The 20784-nt window shown below is 37.5% G+C and overlaps 2 protein-coding genes across 5 annotated transcripts in view; one reads left to right on the top strand and one right to left on the bottom strand.

Annotated features, from left to right (window-relative positions):
* polq (polymerase (DNA directed), theta) overlaps positions 1–11178 on the bottom strand; it is a 28864-nt gene extending 17686 nt beyond the window's left edge. For all 4 annotated transcript variants that reach the window (XM_053479325.1, XM_053479323.1, XM_053479326.1 and 1 more), the window contains exons 1-14: positions 10742–11178; positions 9486–9591; positions 8787–9408; positions 6095–6277; positions 4486–4616; positions 4156–4312; positions 3971–4079; positions 3465–3678; positions 3234–3375; positions 2743–2889; positions 2184–2396; positions 1944–2086; positions 960–1149; positions 735–877 (exon numbers count right to left, since the gene is read on the bottom strand). In XM_053479325.1, the coding sequence (XP_053335300.1) occupies positions 735–877; positions 960–1149; positions 1944–2086; positions 2184–2396; positions 2743–2889; positions 3234–3375; positions 3465–3678; positions 3971–4079; positions 4156–4312; positions 4486–4616; positions 6095–6277; positions 8787–9408; positions 9486–9591; positions 10742–10800 (2559 nt within the window). In that variant the 5' untranslated portion in view covers positions 10801–11178. The remainder of the gene's footprint in view (positions 1–734; positions 878–959; positions 1150–1943; positions 2087–2183; positions 2397–2742; positions 2890–3233; positions 3376–3464; positions 3679–3970; positions 4080–4155; positions 4313–4485; positions 4617–6094; positions 6278–8786; positions 9409–9485; positions 9592–10741) is intronic.
* A 2415-nt stretch (positions 11179–13593) lies between these two features.
* On the top strand, positions 13594–19280 carry ddias (DNA damage-induced apoptosis suppressor). Its single transcript, XM_053477825.1, has 4 exons — positions 13594–13810; positions 14530–14691; positions 14789–14894; positions 15996–19280. The coding sequence occupies exons 1-4, from the start codon at positions 13695–13697 to the stop codon at positions 17496–17498; spliced, it is 1887 nt and encodes a 628-aa protein (XP_053333800.1). The 5' UTR covers positions 13594–13694; the 3' UTR covers positions 17499–19280.
* The last annotated feature ends 1504 nt before the right edge of the window (positions 19281–20784 follow it).

Here is a 20784-nt window from a genome sequence, read left to right as displayed (position 1 = left end):
ATTGGAAATTATTACATCTATCGTTTAAACATTTAAACACGACTGACATTTACTTAAGCAATTAAGTATCTTAGCCGCAGTAAATCATTTGAATGATTTAAAAGAAGGCCGTATGTCTGTATATGGCTGAGATGTCTGAAAAACGGACTGGTTTTACAACTAATGGTGATCTCATATTGCTCTAGTGAAACACTGGGATAGTGCATTAGTGTAGCTGAGGGTTTTATGAAGAAATAAGTGGAATTGAATTATCACTCAGAAAGTATGCTAGCTAGATAATGGTAAGTAATCTTAGCAAATACAGTCTCTCCCAGTTCAGCATTTAACCAGCGGGCAAGGAGATCCAGGTTTGGCACTCATTCCCACAGTCTGTACATTATCGGGGGAACATTTATCAGAACACCTATAGTGAGGAGAACACGCTACATTTTTGGCAAATCTAAATGATTATAACATGGGGTGCAACAGTCCAATATTGAGTGATTAAATATACTGTAGTATATAAATGTATGTACAATACAGATAAATGAGTGGAATAAACTAACAAGTCATTACTACTGACATTTCTCATTGAAAAGATGTGCCTGGCTGGCTTCACATTTACATGACAAAGAACATGCTAGCCTTCATCCTCATTGGTTGGGAGTTAATGGGGAGAGCTGGGTGATGGGTGGAAATCAGAAAGACAAAAATAAATAAATAAATAAATAAAATATAGTAAAGTTGATCTCTACCTGGTAAAGAATGTGAAGGTCATTTTCGAGAACAAAGCCTTTCATCGCTCTTTGTAGGTCTGCAAAAATTCCCAGGGCTTCTGGTGGTGACAGAGATGACGACAGTGTAGCAGACCCCAGGTGAGTGGGACAATATTTCTCCTCTGCAAAAGAACAGCACAATTGCCCAAATGTTGACATGCAAACTATGTGAAACAGATCAGCTGTACCAAAAAGTCTTCTTACCATCTCCTTCCTTTTGGATATGAATAAACTCATTATCCAATAGCCAATCCATGCAGGCTTCAATGGCTCCATGGCTCCGAGCTGCTCCAGGTTGATCGGGTTCTTTAGATGCCATGCTGGCTGCCAGCAGAGTACACGACGCATACATCCTTACCTCCTCTGGTGTGCTGGCAACTTCACCCACTATAATCTTTTAGTGGAAGTAACAAGATGTTTAAAGCAATGAAAATTAATTTGCTTGAGCAGGCCTTGCTGGGGCTTTTTGCTGCAACTTCTTAAATATACATTAATCTGATTTTTTGTGTGATTTGTTTAAACTCAGCATTCTACTTTAGCATTATAGTATTTTTCTGAAGTAGCATTCGATAAAAATATCATTATGCTAGCTGAAAATATCAGAACCACCCTTAGTTTTGTATCTTTAGTAGCTTCACTGTTAGAAATAAACAGACTTACATTTTCAGGATACACTGATCAGCCATAACATGAAAAAGAATACAGTGATCAGCCATACAACATAAAAAATTATGCCTATTGTTGTGTAGGTTCCGCTTGTGCTACCTGGGCAGCTCTGACCTTTCGGGCATGAATCAACAAGACCTCTGGTCTCCTTGTAAGGCAGCCTGTGGTACATTGATGACCAGCATGGACTTTTGCGTTGGCTTTTCTCAAGGATTGGGCAAGTCAGGATGGTTTGTGCTCCCCACAGGCATAAATGAGCCTTGGTTGCCCATGATCCTGTCACCAGTTTACTAGTATATAATTGAAATTTTATTTGAATGTGTTAATGTTATGGCTGATCGGTGTAACATGTTTATGTACAAAGTGAATTACATGCTTTTAGATATAAATATTGATATATAATTACTTAATGACCTACAAAGCAATTTTTGCCATACTTTCTTTGCACATGCCATAAAGTGCATTAAAGCGCTGTTAATAGGACACATAAATAGTGTTAATAGGCAATATTGTTGCTGTAACCTCCAGGATGGCTCGGAGCATACTGGTAGTGACTCCCTCTCCTTCACGCTTCACCAAGCAGCTACTGATGGGCTTTAGGGAGCCTTGGATTAAAATTATGCCTTTCGTACGTTCAGACTCCTTACACACCAGGACACTCTCGCCTGGGACAAAATAAAAAAAATAATAATAATATCAAGCTCTCATTTAGACATAGGAAATACCTATACTTTCAAAAATATGTGGAAAAAAAGGACTGACCAACAGTATCCACTCCTTTACGCCCTGCTCGTCCCACCATCTGTTTGTATGTCAGTATGTCTAGCAGATGTCCGTTAAACACTGGGGTTCTGATAATCACACGACGTGCAGGCAGATTTACACCAGAGGACAACGTGGATGTAGCAATCAGGACTCTGATGAAGCCCTGACGAAAAGCACCCTCTAGGATGTCTCGCTCATCAAAAGTCAAACCTAAATCAAGATTAAACAAAAACCCATTTAACCCAAACAAATTTGAGTTAATTTAAATTAAACTTCAAATGTTTTATCTTAACTTCTGAGAGCCCAAAAAAAAATTTCCTCAATTACGCAGCTTTAATGACTTTCACAATATAAAAAATTAGATTAGACTTTATTATTTAAAAATTAGACTTCAATTATTTAGAAATTAGACTCTAATATAATACAGACAAATACTTTTAATACAAGTTCTTAAAGAGAATTTAGACTAGCTAAAACATCACAATCACAGACTCTGGCAAACTGTTCACTTGACTATGTTGTGAAGGCAATAATGGCCAGTATAAACGCCAAGCACCTGCATGATGGAAAGCGACGCCCCAGGGAACAGTGCGCTTCAGTATTTCATCAAGGCCTGCAGGCGTGCGCTTTAACTGTGCCATGACATCCTGAAGAGCTTCAAGGTTCAGAGCCACAGAATGCACTCCAGATTCTGATTGCTTTTCTAAAAAAGGTCAAAGAAATTTACCAAATTCAAAATTTTCCAAATTTCCAAATTCCATTTAAACCTCACATTTAAAAAAAAGGCCAGATTATTTCCTTTTAATATTCAGCCTTTTTCAACAATGACAAAAAAACTTAATGCTGATTACCTTAGTTCCTTTAATAAATCTCCTCAATCTTTTTTTCCCTATATTATCTAGATCCTCCCATTAATTTAAGGCAAAATTATTACATTAAATTATTTTACCTACACATTGTATTATTTGCTGTCAGCTAAAAAAAAAACATATGACCCAATACCATAATAGAGTTTATGTTTTGAAATTATGTTTTGTAAACACAAACCAAGATGGTGAAGGTTATAAAACTCCCTGGCAATGCTATCTGCCAGCTTTTCACACCAGTTCTTAGAGGGACAGAAGAGCAGCGTGGCGTGACCAGCCTGCACCGTCTCAAAGCAGAGGCTCACGATATGATCATCATCACCCTGATGACAGAAACCATAAACAATATAACTGGTGCATTTTACAGCTGCATAAAACAACAATGTTTAATACTGCAGCTTTAAATCCTGACCTTAACAGGGAGAGCAGGAGTAAAAGGTCTGACAAGATTCATGGAGCCATCGTATATGTTGGTGCCAATCTTGACCCACTCCATAAGTGGCACAGGACGGTAATCTGTATGGTACAGTTCAGCATTTAACCAGTGAGCAAGGAGATCCAGGTTTGGCAAAGTGGCACTCATTCCCACAATCTGTACATTATCGGTGGAACATTTATCAGAACACCTATAGGGAGGAGAACAGGCTACATTTTTGGCAAATCTAAATGATTATAACATGGGGTGCAACAGTCCAATATTGAGTGATTAAATATACTGTAGTATATAACAGTTTGTGATGCTAGCTCGAAAGTCTTTAACATAGTTAGACTCATTAATAACTAAATGTACTGAATATTTTATATTATTAAATATGAGTTTAGTCCAAAACTAAAGAAGCAAAAAAAAAAAAAATTATCAAGAATTCCAGCTTTATAGCTAGTAATACCAGAGTATTAATATTTAAAACAGTGACATACTTATTTGTTGCTTTCTTTGCAATGTACTGGATCTTAGTCAGCAAGAGCTCCAACAAATATCCACGGCCAGAGTCACCCAGCATGTGCAGCTCATCTACCACAACAATCCCTAAAGCGGCAAAAAACTGTTGAACCTTGTGCTTCAAAACCACAAAGCAACATACAGCAATTCCAACATAAATTACCAAGTAAATCCATTCTATCCTCTTCAATGAGCCTATTGATTAGGCCGTTAGCTTTCTCTATTGTACAAACAGCCACATCAAGTTTAGAGAAGCCACCAGCAGCTGAAGTGCTTCCCATGTAACCCTCAACTCGGACCCCCGCCTCCTGAAACACATTCTAGACACAAGCACCAATGCAAACTTTTTAGACCATGCTGAATGAGTTGCCTGTTATTATGTTTTAGCGTGTAGACTGACAGTAAGGGACACTGCACTTATGGGGGAATCAGAATTATCTAGAATTGTGCTCTTGGAAAGTAGTTGTGATGGCTCAGAGAATTAAAAACCAACCTGCAGATAAAACATTTTCTCTCTGGCTACAGAAACAAAAGGGAGGATGAATATGGCCTTCCGTCTAGTCTCCAAAACTCTTTTTAAAATGAGTAACTCTGAAACCAGTGTTTTTCCAGCGCTCGTTGGAGCTGAAAGTAAAAAAAAAAAAAAGGACATCAAGATCACAAAGGTGAAGCAGACTATCTGCAAATCTAACTAAATTTAAATCAAACATTTTAATACACCTGAGCAATGCTTTAATTGATTTTCAACATTAAAAGTACAATATAGATACAACATAACCACATAACAAATTAACAACAGTCCTCGACTTTTTGCTGAATCATCGAGGTGACAGAATTCTATATTGCCATACGCAATATCTGGTGACATCAACATGCAAATTAATTTTGCATGTTGACGTCTCTCGCAATCGTTTTTAATGAAATGATTTCGAAACTGAAACTAGTCTCATTAAGACAGGGTGGTAAATCTTACTCAACAGCACCATTCAGTGGCACATAAGCATTTTCTATGGACAGTAGAGCAGCATGCAATATTTAAATCACAGATTCGAATTTTATACACAGACTCTCAATCAGCGAAAATGATCATTTATATATTAGCCTTATTGGCTAATATATTTATTGGTTAATATTTTTGCTCTGTGTTTATATGTGGGGCATTCAAGTCCAACCGGGACTTCTGATTGTGCAGAATACCAAAAAAAAAAAAAAAAAAAAAAAGGTAAAATCTACCTTTGTTTCTCTACATAATCCCACTAATGCACTTATCCCAGCGTCTTGAATACCATCAAAATAGAAGGCTTTCTCAGGACGCCGTAAAACATCTAAAACCCTAGCCTTCCAGGAACTATTTACTGGCCCAAACATGTGGAAATTTCCTGGAGAGAGGTCAGGACTGTATGTGCATGTGGCAATAACTCCCAGCTGAATTGCGTTAATGTGGTTGTGCATTGTCCTGCAAAAACAGAATTATCAAACAATGATCAACAGTGATCAAACCAAGAATTTTTTTTTTTTTTTTTTTTAATTAAAGGTGTTCTTGGGAGGTCAACATTTCAGCAATGATGTTGATATGAAGCAGGCAGACCAACCATTGCCCCGGTGTAGTGAGAAAACATTCTACCGTGATGCTACCTAGTGAAACTCTGCAATAAGTGCATTAGTGTAGCAGAAGATTAAAGGCAGTTTTTACTCTAATAACCATGTTCTGTTTTCTGCACAATCCAAAGTCCTGGTTCGACTTAAACGCCTCTTGTGCAGAGCTTACAGTAGGGCTGGTCCACACAAATCATGCAAATGTATTGCAACCAAATGTATGTAAATAAAGCACAACCTAATTTTAATGTTATTTTACAGTATTCTTCTGCATTAACTTTGTAAATCTTATCCACAATGTGCTTTAATGTGAGTGCTTTAATTTAAAGTAAAAAAAAAACTAATAATTTATACATTAGAGGTTTTTAACTGAAAAAGCAATTAGATTTGTTGAACCTATTTCTCATTCATGTTCATCTCAAATCACTGTGATTTCAAGACTTCTTCATCAGTTGCTTCACTCCAATACTCTTAAGTAGCTTCTGTGGACAGAAAAGAAGAATTACCTGAGTACACCAGATTGTTTCCTTCCAGCACTTTGCCCAGAGTGAGGCATTCAGCCTGCCACTCGAACATCTGCTTCACACCCAGACTTTGGTACTTCTCCAGCACAGGTTTGGGCAGACCCCAGCTGGAAAGCAGCAGCTTGTCTGACTGATTAGCAGGAATCGCCATGTGAATGCTGTGCCCTGTTCAGGGATTATTATTATTATTATTATTATTATTATTATTATTAATAATAATCCTTTTTTTTTCGCACACACTGATAGAATGAGTCTTTTTCTATAGTAACATTTTCCTGTTATCCTGTCTATGACAAAAGAGGGGTGAAGGCTGTATGACATCCATAGAAGGCTACAGAATGCATACAGCAACATACACACATGAATAAAGAAGTTTGAAGAAGAGGAAATCAAAACTAAATAGAAAGCAGTAAGTGAGAGTCCATCAACTAAAACAAAGTGGATTTTTAAAGAGGATTCGAGAGTTGGTTTCAAATATGGCACAAATACATTACTTGTGAAGGGGACTATGTTGAGTAGTATAGAGGAAGAGTTACCCTAACAACATGTGCAATCTGAACAACCCATATTGCTTGTTTACAAGGTTATGCCTACTTTTGCATTACTTTTGGTACAGCCCTGTCTCTCAACTGGCTGATCACATGAACCTTTTGTGATGACGCAAAATACATGAGCTAACAGCCACATCAATATGCCGTCACCAGTCTGGGAATATTACCAAGTCTCTTTAAAAGCCATCAAATTTGCAATATTTTAAATTTTTCTCTAAAGCAAAACCACATGGGGAAACACCTGCCAAAAGCTTTAAAACAACAAAACATATTCGCCAGTTAAGAACAACACATACTGAAATATTTGAGTATGAAGTTATCCACAAAGGCAGCAAATAAATCTTGTCCACCCTCATTGAACCACATATAGCAGAAGCCCAAAACAGCTTTGCAGTGTGACTCTGCAAAGAGTAAAAATAAAGACCATTTTCAGGCTCTGACCAACTCTCACATGGCTACACACATTCTGAAGGATAAGACTGTCTCTTAAAACTACAGAAGATATTTTACTGCTATAATAGAAGCCTTCTTAAATAGAAGATTCCAAAAAATACACACACACCTGTGATCAGCAATCGGTATCGATCAACTGGTCTTAGAAACACCAGTTTATATGTCAAATAATAAAACATTTATTTATCTTCATTAACCACTTCATCTTGGTCCTTAGCCTATCCCACAAACACACACTGGAGGGCAGGTTAACTCATCCCACGCACAACCCATTACACACTGGTTCACAGATGGATATACGCAGAAAACAGTAAACCGAGCTCAGGATTAATCCAGGGACCATAGAACTAAGAAAAGAAAATTAGACCTACGGAGCCGTTGTTCTTCTTGTCACCCAAATTATTCCCTAAATCATGACACTCTCACCTCAACCCAGGCAACCTCTGATTACATTAAACTACATTTTCACAAAAAACTAGAAACTGGAATCAAGTTAAAGCATAGTTAAAATTCATAGCTTATAGACACCAACATCTTCTAAATATTGCTTTCTTGCTTTGTTCACAGTTCTGTCATCTTCAAGACAAGCAGAAGACTTCAAAGACTGACAAGACTGAAGCTGGTATTGCACATTTAAAATTATCTGAGAATTGAGTCATGTCAACTGGACTTCCTTTTTTTACCCAACAAGTAAGCTCATTTTTTTGTTTAATTCCATAAGTGCCCAAGTCTACTCGGAATGCATGTGTGTAAATGAGAGGAACGGTGAGGATACAGGGAGCAGCAGTAAAGAAGGTGCAGGACTTTAAGTACTTAGGGTCAACGGTCCAGAGCAACAGAGAGTGTGGAAAGGAGGTGAAGAGGCGGGTACAGGCAGGTTGGAATGGGAGAAGAAAAGTTTCAGGTGTGTTGTGCAATAAAAGAGTATCAGCGAGAATGAAAGGAAAGGTGTACAAGACAGTGGTGAGACCAGCGATGCTTTACGGCTTAGAGACAGTGGCACTGAAGAAAAGACAGGAGGCAGAGTTGGAGGTAGCAGAGCTGAAGATGTTGAGGTTCTCCTTGGGAGTGACAAGGATGGATAGGATCAAGAATGAGTTTATCAGAGGGACAACCCATGTTAGATGTTTTGGAGATAAAGTCAGAGAGGCCAGATTGAGGTGGTTTGGAGATGTTCAGAGGAGAGATAATGAATATATCGATAGAAGAATGCTGAAGTTTGAACTGCCAGGCAGGAGGTCTAAAGGAAGACCAAAGAGGAGATTTATGGATGAAATGAGAGAGGACACAAAGTTAGTTGGTGTGAGAGAAGAGGATACAGAGGATAGGGTTAGATGGAGGCAGATGATTCGCTGTGGCGACCCCTGAAAGGGAACAGCCGAAAGACAAAGAAGAAGATAAGTGCCCAAGTCGTCAGCAAGCGGAAGTTCACAGAGCAAAATTAGCCATGCATGATGATACATACTTAATCTCAGAGGGACTTTTAAAAAAAATTTATTTTAAATGTTTGTTGACATACAGCCTTATCTGATGAATGTGTGATTATTCAGGTATGCTGTTTGTGCAGTGATAAACTACTAAGAATCCTTATTTATTAACAAAATCTCACAGATTTGGTCAAACTTTTCCTTGTTTTATAGAGTTTTAATGTGCTCAGTGCAGAATTCTACCTGCGTCTGTTGGCGAGCTGCACAGCGAGCTGATATCCAGGCCAGGTGGAGGAGTGAGGACGGAGACCGACAGATTCCCATGCTTCTGCTTCTGAAATGCAGATTTCTTTTTGGCAGCTGCCATCCGTGTCGGACTAAACAGAATGTAATCTTTCGAACTATTTATTGATCCATCAGAGCCAGTTGCTGAAGCCTCTGCTCTGAATTTCAACTTTCGCCTGTTGTCTGAGGTTTTTTTGTGAGGTGAACAGTATTCTGTCCCATGCTTAAATTCTGACTCGTGATTATGCTTTGGTCTTCCAGTGCTGCTGGTACTCTTAGTTTCGCTGAACAGTAACCTTTGTGCAAGGTCCTTCCAGTCCTTTGCTTTTGTCGTTTTTCCATTTTCCAGTAAGGGTGATGATGGCCCAGGATCTGAAGGCTTGATATTTTCTGCACTTTGCCGTTGTACTTCATGATAACCGTTCTCACTGATTTCAGAAAGGGGAGCAATTTTCTCTGGCAAATTAAGTGCTTTCACAGGTACCCGATATGATCCTTTAGTCATATTAGGCACTTTGATTTTCCCTGCATCCTTCACTGAAGTTGAATCAACATGCACCAACTGTTTCTTCTCATTTTGCTAAAAGCAGAAATAAATCTAGATCAAAAACATAATTTAAAACAACCACACATTTGCATCCAAGCATTTACACATACCATAGCAGAACTGCTGATACTGGTCTTCTGTATTCCATGCTCAGAGGGCTGAGCATGATGAAGACGGCTCGACTGTCTAGTCGTTGGTTTCTCATCCACAGGCAATCTACCAGAGAAGGGGAGAATTTTTTTTTTTTTCAAAAAAGTGTTCACTCCGATAAAAGATGAAAACAATTCAGGATGTGATATTATGGAAAAATAATGAACAGGGTTGTGTTAAGACATAGAATTATTACCAGCCAGAAATACAGCACATCCCAGAGTGCTTTATTCCTCTTATACAACAGCAGTTTGGCAACAGTTACAATGGCTTAATTTCCTAACAGTTTGCACATCCTACTTTTTTATCTGTTTACAGTTAATGTTGTGTAACACAAACCAATAATACAGATAGTAAATATTAGGAATGTAAATCACTAGCGACTTGCGGATACCATATCACGATCCTCAGGTGATCATCGATTCTATTTCTGTTGCAATTCTGTTAGTATCACAATTTTAGTATTCATAATCTTTTAGATTATGTCACAATTCTAAGCAAACTTGACAAATATTTTTTTGATCCTATCACACAGGATGCTGTGCTGCCTGCCAATATGTGAATTTAGAGCATGCCACCTGTAGGATTATAGATGAGTATTAACATTTTATACTTCAAATGCAAACATTCATTTATTTTCTATACTTAGGGTACAAAGAGATGCCAGTTGGATGTGCATGCACACACACAAACACACACTATGGGGATTTTTGGAATGCCAGTTAACCTAATCTGCATATTTTTGGACTGTGGGAGGAAACCAGAGTACCTGGGGGACACAGGAAGAACATGCAAACTCCATGTCGGAATCAAACTTTCGACCTTGAAGATGTGCGGCCACAGTTCTAACCCCTACACCGCCACCGCCAAATACGATACATATATAAATAAAAAATAATTTTCCAATATTTATTTCAGAGTCAGTATGCTGATTCAAAAATCACCATACTGACTCTGAAATAGATTTTGTAAAATTATTTTTTATTTATAGAATTTATAGAATCACAAAATAATCACAATCGCAATATTTTTTATTTATAGAATCACAATATACACCTGAATAGTTTCTCCCCATCTCAAGTAATTAGAGTCTGTCATCTATCTTACAGTTACAGACCTACAGAAAGTTTCATAACTCTAGCAGTTAAATTATGATCAGGATAATCTGTCATTTAGACATAAAAGTTAAAAACTACACAGTCGTTGCTTTTCTTACCCATTCTTCTTGATTACAGGATGTTGTCCAAGGTAGAATGTCCTTGATGAACAATTCATCACACAAACTCTCAGATAAAATATTCTGTTTCGTTAGTGACTGAGAAAAGCCACTTGTGTTAAAGATTAGGAAAATGTTTTCTTAATTACGCATTTTTAAATATTTATTCCCTCGAAATCTACTGAATCAATATTTCCGCATCACAACGATTTTCGCTTTTAGTGACATTATTGTCCTTCGTCAGCGAAATCACTGCATAATACATGTAAATACATAAAGTTTTTGTTACACACGACACCTAGTTTATTTTGATATCATCCAACGATTACATAGCGAATTTAACATTAAGCTGGCGCAAATATAAAGCGTGTTTGTATACAATTTAACCGTTAATTTTAGACAACAACTGCGAACGAAAAAATAAACAAACAAAATCTCTTAAAAAGCCCGCGGTGTTTTACTGTGTTTGTCCGGGTAGGTAAACGTGCTCTGGGTGAAAGGTTCCGGAACAAAGTCTCGTGGTATCAGTTTTTGGGACAAATATTAAAGAAAAATCATCATGTGAGTCAGTTAATATAGTGTTTCATCTTTACAGCGGCTATTTTATAATTAGATATTTTATATTTAATTATAAAATAGCACTTTATTAGATAGAGATAGAGATGATTAGCATTTTATTCGTGTGATGTCAACTCACTAGGTCACATCTATCTGAATAAACCCAAACTGCATATAAAAGGAATCAGCACAGGTAGTGGTCCATTTTTTATTAAATATAAAAGCAATGTCATTTTTGGACTTTAACTCGCTCCGTAGAATCTCAGTGGTACGCGCATAACCTCTCGCGGGCGAGCCTTCTCCTAAATGCGCGTTCCCTGCGTCGTTTTCACAGGGGCGGGGCTAAGAAATCCCGATGGGGGAACCAACTTCGACACACCACCGGCTCTCTCTCTCTCTCTCGGGACGGGAGGGGCTTCACACACCGCGCCTGCGCGCATAAACGGAAACATTTATCTGTCGGGGATTTATTTTTTACTCTTTTTTTTAAAGGTAAAGTGCAGGTTAATTTGTTTTATTTTTACTTTTTTATTTTGTGATTATTATTTATATGGTTTTTTTTTTTTTACCTTTGGAACAAATATTTAAGTTTTGATTATTTCTTATGGGAAAATTAAATTTGGTTTATAAGTATTTTGGAATATGAGCCCGCTTCCAGAATGAATTATGCTCGTAATCCAAGGTTCCACTGTAATAATAATAATAATAATAATAATAATAATAATAATGCATTTTATTTAATATCACTTTTCTTGTGGACACATCTTAAGCGGCTTACAAAAAAAGATAAACATGGAATTCTGGGTCTGAGTTCGATTCCAGTCTTAGGTCTGTGTGCATGGAGTTTGCATGTTCTCCCCATGTGGTTTCCTCCCACAGTCCAAAGATATGCAAGTTAAGCTAATTGGTGTTCCCATGGTTTTAAAAATGGAAATAAATACAATGGTACAGTAATTACTGTTGGCCTACAGAGATTTCTATATGGATGGATGCATCATTGTCGATATTGCTTATCCTGTACAGAGTCACGGGGCTGCCTGGACACTTAGGACATGAGGCTGTGTACATCCTGGACAGGGTGCTAATCCATTACACATATTAACGACAAGGAGGAGGAAACATGTGTGTGTGCCCTAAAAGTCTCCTGGGCTCTTTTTTTGGTTAGTCCTATTCTTTGAACCCTAAATGGTGTTCATCCTATCTATGTAAGATTATTATACTGAATACATTTCCCTCTTACCTCTCTTAAATGTTGTTGACACTTTATTGCACACTCTTTAACTAACTGTTTCTCATTCATTAGTTAGTTAAGTATTTCCCTGTCACATACTTTAGTGCACACTGAAATTCGTCTCTTTGCATACCACAGCTTAGCTGGGTTGACCCTGCACGGTCAGCAATGAGATGGTGCTCTTGAGCAGACAGGGTTCAGTAACCCGACAAGTTCCTAACCTTAATAGCATGAACTGCACATTCCTTAATGTTACAATTTATTTGCTAGATCCTCCAGAGAATATTACTGAAGGAAATCATAAAATATATTCTATATATTCACATGCTTCCATTTAAAAAAAAAAAAGTCTGAGAAATGCCCAGATATGGGCTTGATGTTCTGGTGTCTTGTCTGTTTACTATTTGTACACATTGTCTCAGTTTAAAGGGAACTGCGAATGGTATAGGGAACAAGTGAACAGCAGGTAATCACTTCACCGGAAAAGGGAATAAAAAAATTTCCATCAGTCATTGCGTCCTGCTGGAGCGTGAAAAAAATGGAGCTTGAAAAAAGGTTTATGTCCTTATATCTTGTTAAAAGGACACAACAATTACATCTTTTATTTAATCAAGAATTCCTTAGTGGTATATACGCTAGTAAAAAAAAATCTCCTTACATCTTTAATATTTTTTTTATACTAATCAATAATTAAATTACAAGGTATACACGTTTCAATAGTATGTTTTATAATAGTATCAGTTTTTTTAAATAAATATTCAATATTTAATGTTCGTAGTGTAAAATTTCCACAGCAGCATCGACAGGTATCCGAGGTGCTTATGTTACCATGGTAACGTACAGAGAAAGTGACGTCTCCTGGTGACTTCGATAGGGGCTTTTAGTCGAGGGAAGTCCCTTCGCCTACATTACCTAAAAACGAAGCAGGGAGTAGGGAGCACCGGGTGAAGTACACTTCGCAATGGAACGCAGTCTCTCGCTCGCTCTCGCTCTCATCCCCTCTCCAGTTCAGTAGGTGGCGCTGATGCGCCTAAATCTGATCTGCGCTGCTACCAAAGACGAAGTCACTGTTTTCTATTTCCTGTTTTGGACTTTTATAGTTTCATAGAAAAACATTTATATTATTCTGTTTCTGCGTGGTAATGTTTCTTTCTCAGAGTATTTATGAACACTAAAAGAGTGCTCCTGAGCTGTACTGTAATCTCCCTACAGGACACTCGGTTTGTGTATCCGTGCTGTAGATTGTGTCTGTGCAGATTAACACAGGAGGCAGATTTAAGGTAAACTCTTCGCCATGTTATTGACTTCATTTACCTTTATAGGAAAAGTCCAAGTAATAATACAAAATAATGACCAGGTTTTATTCTAGATTTATGAATCCTTTCTAATTCCTATTTCAAACTTGGTAATAAACATTCAAATTCAGAATTATTTGTAGCATTTAAAAGATTATAAGCATTACATACAATGAGATTACTTTTTCACATAGGTCCAGGTAGGTTTGGACAGTTTTTTCCCCCTTAGTAAGTCAAATCATAATTTAAAAACTGCATGTTGTGTTTATTAAAGTTATTGTTGTGTAATATAAAAAAATTATTTGGTGATTTCAATCATTTAAGCGACAAATATGCATAATAAAAAAAAATCAGGAAGGGACAAATACTTTTTCACAGCATTGTATATACCTAGGCGGCACGATGGTGTAGTGGTTAGCACTGTCGCCTTGTACCCCCAAGGGTCCAGGTTTGATTCCTGTCTGTGTGTGCATGGAGTTTGCATGTTAGTGATTGTGTCTGTGTGTGCCCTGCTATGGATTGGTACCCTGTCCAGGGTGTACCCCACCTCAAGTCAATAGAGGATAAGTAAGAGTGTATATACCTACACTTACCACCAACTGTACCTTCTTTACAAGTCTCATCAAAGCTGATTTATAGATCAGTCCAATTCTACATCATAATCCTATGATATAAATATAAGCTGTGTTATATTTTGTCGACAGAAGCCGATGTTTCAAGTGTGGTTTCACGTGTGATACACAGAATGCAGACTACAGATTCAGGTTGTCCCTAAAAGTGTCTCGAGACTCAAGGCTTTTTGCAGTGACAGTATTTGGAGGTTGCCTCAATCCTTATTTTGGTATTACAGCTGGTGGTTTACAGAGGTAATGTCACATTTCTTAAATGTTTTTCCCCATTCCCTGGAAGAGCATGCTTTACACTTATATTCCTCTTATTTTGCTGTACGCTGTCATTTTTCAGATTTGTAGAGTCAGAAAAGTTCGAAGGACCACAGACTTTACAACAACTACTAATCAAAGCTGTGGAGGATTGCTTTATTGGAAAATGTTTAGTTTTTGGCTTTAAGGTATGTTTTTCTTTTCTGACTTTTCTGATTTTCTGATTTCTTTGTATAAAGAATTCTGTGATTGTGATCAGGTAGGATTTGATTACAAATATGATTGGATAGAGACACATTATGCTTTAGATACGGACAGTGGCTAGCTTTTACTACGTGCGTTCAATTAAACTGAAGCGTAAAACTGATTGGTATTTACAGAAGACTTCAAGTACAGTACAGTGACAAGCACAGTAAAACATTTGCAATCGTTCCTGTGAACACTTAGCAGATTCTTAAAAAATTGATGGATAACTTGTGCAAGAAACAAAGTTTAGCAATTGACATTAACTCAAAGTGTCTCCTCACAGTATTAAGGATAAACAATAGTGTTATGCTATAAATACAGACATTTTCACATGTGCAATCTGTATACAGTCTTAAGAAGGTGAATATGCACGACTAATGACCGTTAGATGACTAGATTGTTGCTACCCAAAGACAAGCTTTAAGGTTTTGCCCACAATGTAGCTTGAACAAACAGAAGAAGAAAAAAAAAGTGAACATGGGTCTCCGAGGTCCCCAAGATGTTTCATACCTTAAACTTTAAATTTCACGCCTTCTTTGAATGTTCTGTTTTAGTGTCTGTGCTTAAATACGCAAACTGCACATACATCTGAAGCTCCAAAAATGAATTTAAAAAATTGCATTTCTAAATAAAAGGTCCCAAGGCCATCATGAATAGTGCTCACTTCACTGTTGTAGCATTTACAGTAACAAAACATCAGCAGGATTGTACTCTTAGGGAGGAAAAAGTTCAAATTGAGAACGCTGCAGGAGTTTTGACTTGCAACATTATGAGCATGGAACAAGTTATTCTTAGAAGAGATTGTGTTAAACACTAGAGAGAGACAGATAGAGAGAAACACCAGTAAAAGTCCAGCAAACACTTTTTACACAAAAGGTTGGCATTGTATGTCTTTGAGAAAGTAAATTTTTACTCCGCCCTTGCTAGTTACAGTAATAGATAGTAGGAGGAAATAGGCAAGATTTTCAAATTGAGGAGAAAATAGTGGGAGGGAATGAGATTTTTTAAAATTAAGTCAGTTCTTTTGTAATTGTGCTTTACAGCTTTCCGGACGTGCTGCAGAGAGCTGTTTACTTGGCGAGCACACTGCTGAAACTGTGCAGTTTGTGGCCTGTCAAGTCATCCCTCCTAATGGAGCTTTACTGGGCGTCACTGTTTTTGGCTACTTGCAAAGCCTTATGCAGAAAAATGCTCACCCAGTCTGTTTTGCAAAAGCTGGCTGTCAGTTGCAGCGGAAAGATTCCCTGGAGAGCAGCTTTGACCACACTCTGCCCTTGTGTCAGAACTGGTGCTCCGAAACCAGCACTAGCGGATTAACGCTCCCACATCCATGGCATTCGATTTCAAGCCTGGATTTGTGCTTCTCTTTAGACGAAACAAGCGCATGCTCTTTATCTGACGTTACAGAAGAGGATGAGTCAAAGGAGCCGTCAAATGGTGTGCAAGGTGCCGAATTCTGCCCCTTTACACAATTTGGATCAACACCAAGAGAGCGTAACAGACTATCTACCTCACATGAGTCTTTGTTTAATGTTTCATCTGTGTCCCCAATAAAAATAACATCCAGTGATCATGAATTAAAAAGCTTATCTTTTAATAAGTGGTCTTCACAGGACTGTCTTAGCCAAATTAATGCATTTTTACCAGAGAAACCATTTTTCAGTTTTACTTTACAGGATGCACCTTTGTCTGAAACCTTAGGAGACTTTGTCAGCATAGAGCCGCCGATTGTTGATCGGAAATTATCCAGCTCCACCAGTAAAAGAGATCAAGGCACACTGGAAAACAGTATTCTGATAGAAAACAGCACAATTCCCAGGTATACCTCAGAGATCCAATCACCGCACTTTTCCTTTCCTGTTCTCACACCATTTTGCGATGTTACTAATGTTAAGAAGTCACTGGCACGGAACAACAGAAAACGAAAAAGCTCCCCAGTCTCTAAACATACAACGAAACTATCACATGTCTCTCAAGAGTTGCACATCTCTGACACAAAGGGTGTAGTTTCAACAAGCAACGGGGGCACTCTTGTGCAATGTCCTGCCAGAAAAGAACAGGAAAATCAATTGAGTGGGTACGAGGATGCCTATAATTATTCAGCAGACTTATTTCAACAAAGCAGCATGAATATTATAGATGTGGTCGAGAACTCCATCTCTGACACAGATTCAAAAGAGCAAAAGTGTCTTGCTGAAATCAACATTCCTGAGCCGAATATTTCGTCTTTCCGTTTTGCTCCTTCGCTGCAGTCAACTCCTGTTGTGAATTCAACCATTCAGTGTGCATATAGACAGCGCTGTAAGCTTAGGAAAAAATGCTCAGGCATGCATTGGTCTAAGAAAAGACTCGCACACAACCGTATTAGTAACAGACAGGGGATTGAATTGAATCAGAGTTGGTGTACTGATTCTGTGCTTAAAACCTCTGACAGTTCAGCAGGTGGCTCTAAGCTGAAAGCAGATATGAAACACTTGTCTGGAGACTCTGCTTTACTCTCAACCAATAATGACTGCTCCAGAGACCTTTTCGATCCTTCATTTTGACTACTGATTAAAATAAAATTTGAAAAGTAATAGATCTCAAATCTATTCAGTGCTACATTTTGTGGGCTTCAGTTGAGCTTGTAAATTCAGAGATGACATACTCTTACTAAAAAATACTTGTTTAAGTTTAGAAGTTTGTTAAGTGAATATTTTATGTATTGTTTATTTGTATCTGAAAAATTGTTACACAGCTCTACTGTTTTGTTGAAACTGTTCTACTTGATTATCTAAAATATTATGTATTTGCTCTCTCGGATATTTTTTTACCTTTGATATAGCAATAAGTAATTATTTCAATTTAAGTTTTTTAATTACCGGGGTCTCCAACACCTGTTTTAAAAATGAGTTGTAAATAAGAGAATTCGTACAATTTCTCACTTATTTTAAGTTAAGTCTTGATGATGATTTTTCATTTACAGTGGGTATAGAAAAGAATTCCTACGCTTTACCATAATCACATTTTGTTGCTTTGCAGTCTAAAATTAAGACAGACACAGTTTTTGCTTTATCCAGCTATATTAACTAAGTGCAACTTTTAACATTCAAGTAAAAGATATAACACTATCATGTCAGAAAAAAAATATGAAAAATAAATTTTAAAAACTGAATCACTGAGTTGGGAAAGGATCACCCCCCTTGTGTCAGCATTTTGTTGAAACACCTTTTACTTTAATTACAGCCTTTAGTCTATAAGGATATATTTCTACTGACTTTAAATATCTAGACTTTGAAATATTTGCTCACTCTTCTTTGCAGCACTGCTCAAGTTGAGTTAAATTTGATGATCGTTTGTGGACTGCAATCTTTAACGCCCCCACAGGTTTTCAAACTGGACACTGACCAGGTCATGCGGGGACATTCACATTTTTCTCATTGAACCACATTGTGGTCAGTTTTGCTGTGTTCTTTGGGTCATTGTCATTATGGAAGGTAAGCCTTCCCCTTGACAACTTTCTGGCAACAGATTTTCCTCAAGGATTTGACTGTATTTTGCCCCATTTCTATCCTGGCAAGTGCTCCAGTCCATGCTGCAGAGAAACATCCTTATAACAGGATATAACCACCCCGTGCTTTGCTGTTGGAATGATGATAGCTGTATAGGATTTCCAGCATACATATCGTTTGGTGGTGTGGGTAAATTGGTGGTTTAATTTTGCTCTCATTTGTTTTAGTCAACATGTGGCCTTAGAGTCTTTAAGGTATGATACCACCCTATACATACAGGGGAATATCAAATTTGTGATATTTTTGTCACATGCACACCACTCCTTATATGTCATACATTCCTGCAACTGCTTCAGAGTTGCTGTAGGCCTGTTGGTAGCCTCTGACCAGTTTCCTCCTGCTCTTTTATCTAGTTTAGAGCAAAGTCCTCATCCAGGAAGGGTCTTTATTGTAGTAAATACCTTCCACTTCTCAATAATAGATTTTTAGGCAGTGATAAAGTCTTTTTTTAATCCATCTTCTGACTTTTGTCTGTGCACAGTTTTTCCTGGAGATCTTTTGACAGTGCCTTGCTACCTATAGTTGGTTGATTGCTTCAGTTGCAGTACCAGGGACTGAAATGCTCCGGGAAAGTTATGCTGGGCTAAATAAAAGTGTTATGATATGGGGTTGCTTCTGTTGGTGTGGAATATGTTTAGCAACGTTATGTGCCAAAACATTGGAGTCAGCTGACTACCTGATACTGAATGACCAGAATTTTCAACAATGGATTTTTTTCTTTCCTGATTGTATATTTAAGGTAAAGTAATTATGTAATATATAAATTAAAATGGAAGTCACCAAACTTAGCCCATGGACTCGTTTTTGTATAATGTATAAATGTGTGTGTGTGTGTGTGTGTGTGTGTATATATATATATATATATATATATATATATATATATATATATATATATGCTGTATAACATATCCAGTAAGTTGCAATGCAAAGCTGCCATTATTTTTTAAATCATGTTTAGGAGAAGTGTATTTAATTTTCTTCCACTGGCATCATGCTCAAATGCTGCTAAAAAAAATTGGCACTGAAGGTTTGTTTCAGATCCTGGCATGCACACTACAAGCTTGATGCAATGCAGCACAAGACATTCTCACAAAAGAAAACAGGATGAGTCATTTTAAACAAATCATACAATTACTGTCTTATTGTTGATCTATTTTAAAACATAAAGTGGCACATTCCATTGAAAGTGTTCACAGAACTTGGTGAAGATGATCATGAAACTTTATAAGAATATACCTATGTTTATTTAACAGGCCAAAAGCATTAAAATTGGGATTTGCAAGATGATGGTTACATATTTGGCTGAGGTTATCAAAAAAAAAAACATTCTATTACTATGTACTTACAGACTCTAGATAAATATAATTTACAGCAAATTACAGGTGCCATTACCAAAAAGCTAAAACGTGGTAATCAATCTCTCTTTTAAAATTGTACTCAAGTCTTTTTGCCAGTCACTTGACCAAAACCCTACATTGGTGTTTTTTCTGTAGTCTGTAGGACGAGTGGAGAATCATAGAATCCAATTTACTTTAAGTCCAGGGGAAAGTTTCCACAGCTAGTGATGACATGGGGTGTTATGACTTTCAGGAGACTTGAGAGCACTTCATGTTTCTGTCTGCTGGTAAGCCTTATGGAGATGTTGATTTCCTTTTCTAGCAGGACTTAGCACCTGCCCCCTGTGCCAAAACTACCACTAACTGTTTTGCTGACCCAGAAATAAAAGTAAGAGGAGAAACACCCAACCCAACAACAGATGAGCTGAAGGCTACTATTAAAGCAAGCTGGTATTCAATACTGCCTCAGCAGTGTCACAGGCTCATGCTAAACGAGCCCTGACCAAGTACTGAGTGCATAAATTTCCTTTTTTTTTTTTTTAGGATGTCTGTATTGTATATAATTTTTAAGAAATACTAGAGGTTTATTCCAGGGTCCACCCATGTACAGATCCTGATGCCTGCAAGTTACGTTACCTATAAAAAGGAGTGTGCAGTCAGTTCGCTGCCATGCCTCACGTTGCTCTAATGTTTCGGCACACCTTACTTCTGCCTGTCGTATGTGCTGCCTACTGTTACATTTAGTGATGAACAGTTATCGTTTTTTTAGGTGTGATTTTTCTCTTTAAAAACTCATGATGCTGTTTACCATTACCATTCGGTGATGAAGGTGACGCTACCTGTGCAAACATCGAAAAACACCGGCCACAGAGGATTTCAGTTTTTAATTTATATTTAGAATCTGGATTTTATATTGTTTTTTTTTTTTCATTTTAACAAGCTAT

This window comes from Clarias gariepinus, chromosome 19 (assembly GCF_024256425.1).
Source record: "Clarias gariepinus isolate MV-2021 ecotype Netherlands chromosome 19, CGAR_prim_01v2, whole genome shotgun sequence".
In the NCBI taxonomy this organism is placed as follows: domain Eukaryota; kingdom Metazoa; phylum Chordata; class Actinopteri; order Siluriformes; family Clariidae; genus Clarias; species Clarias gariepinus.
The sequence above is the reverse complement of the archived record's forward strand: the minus strand, read 5'-3'. Positions and strand labels throughout refer to the sequence as shown.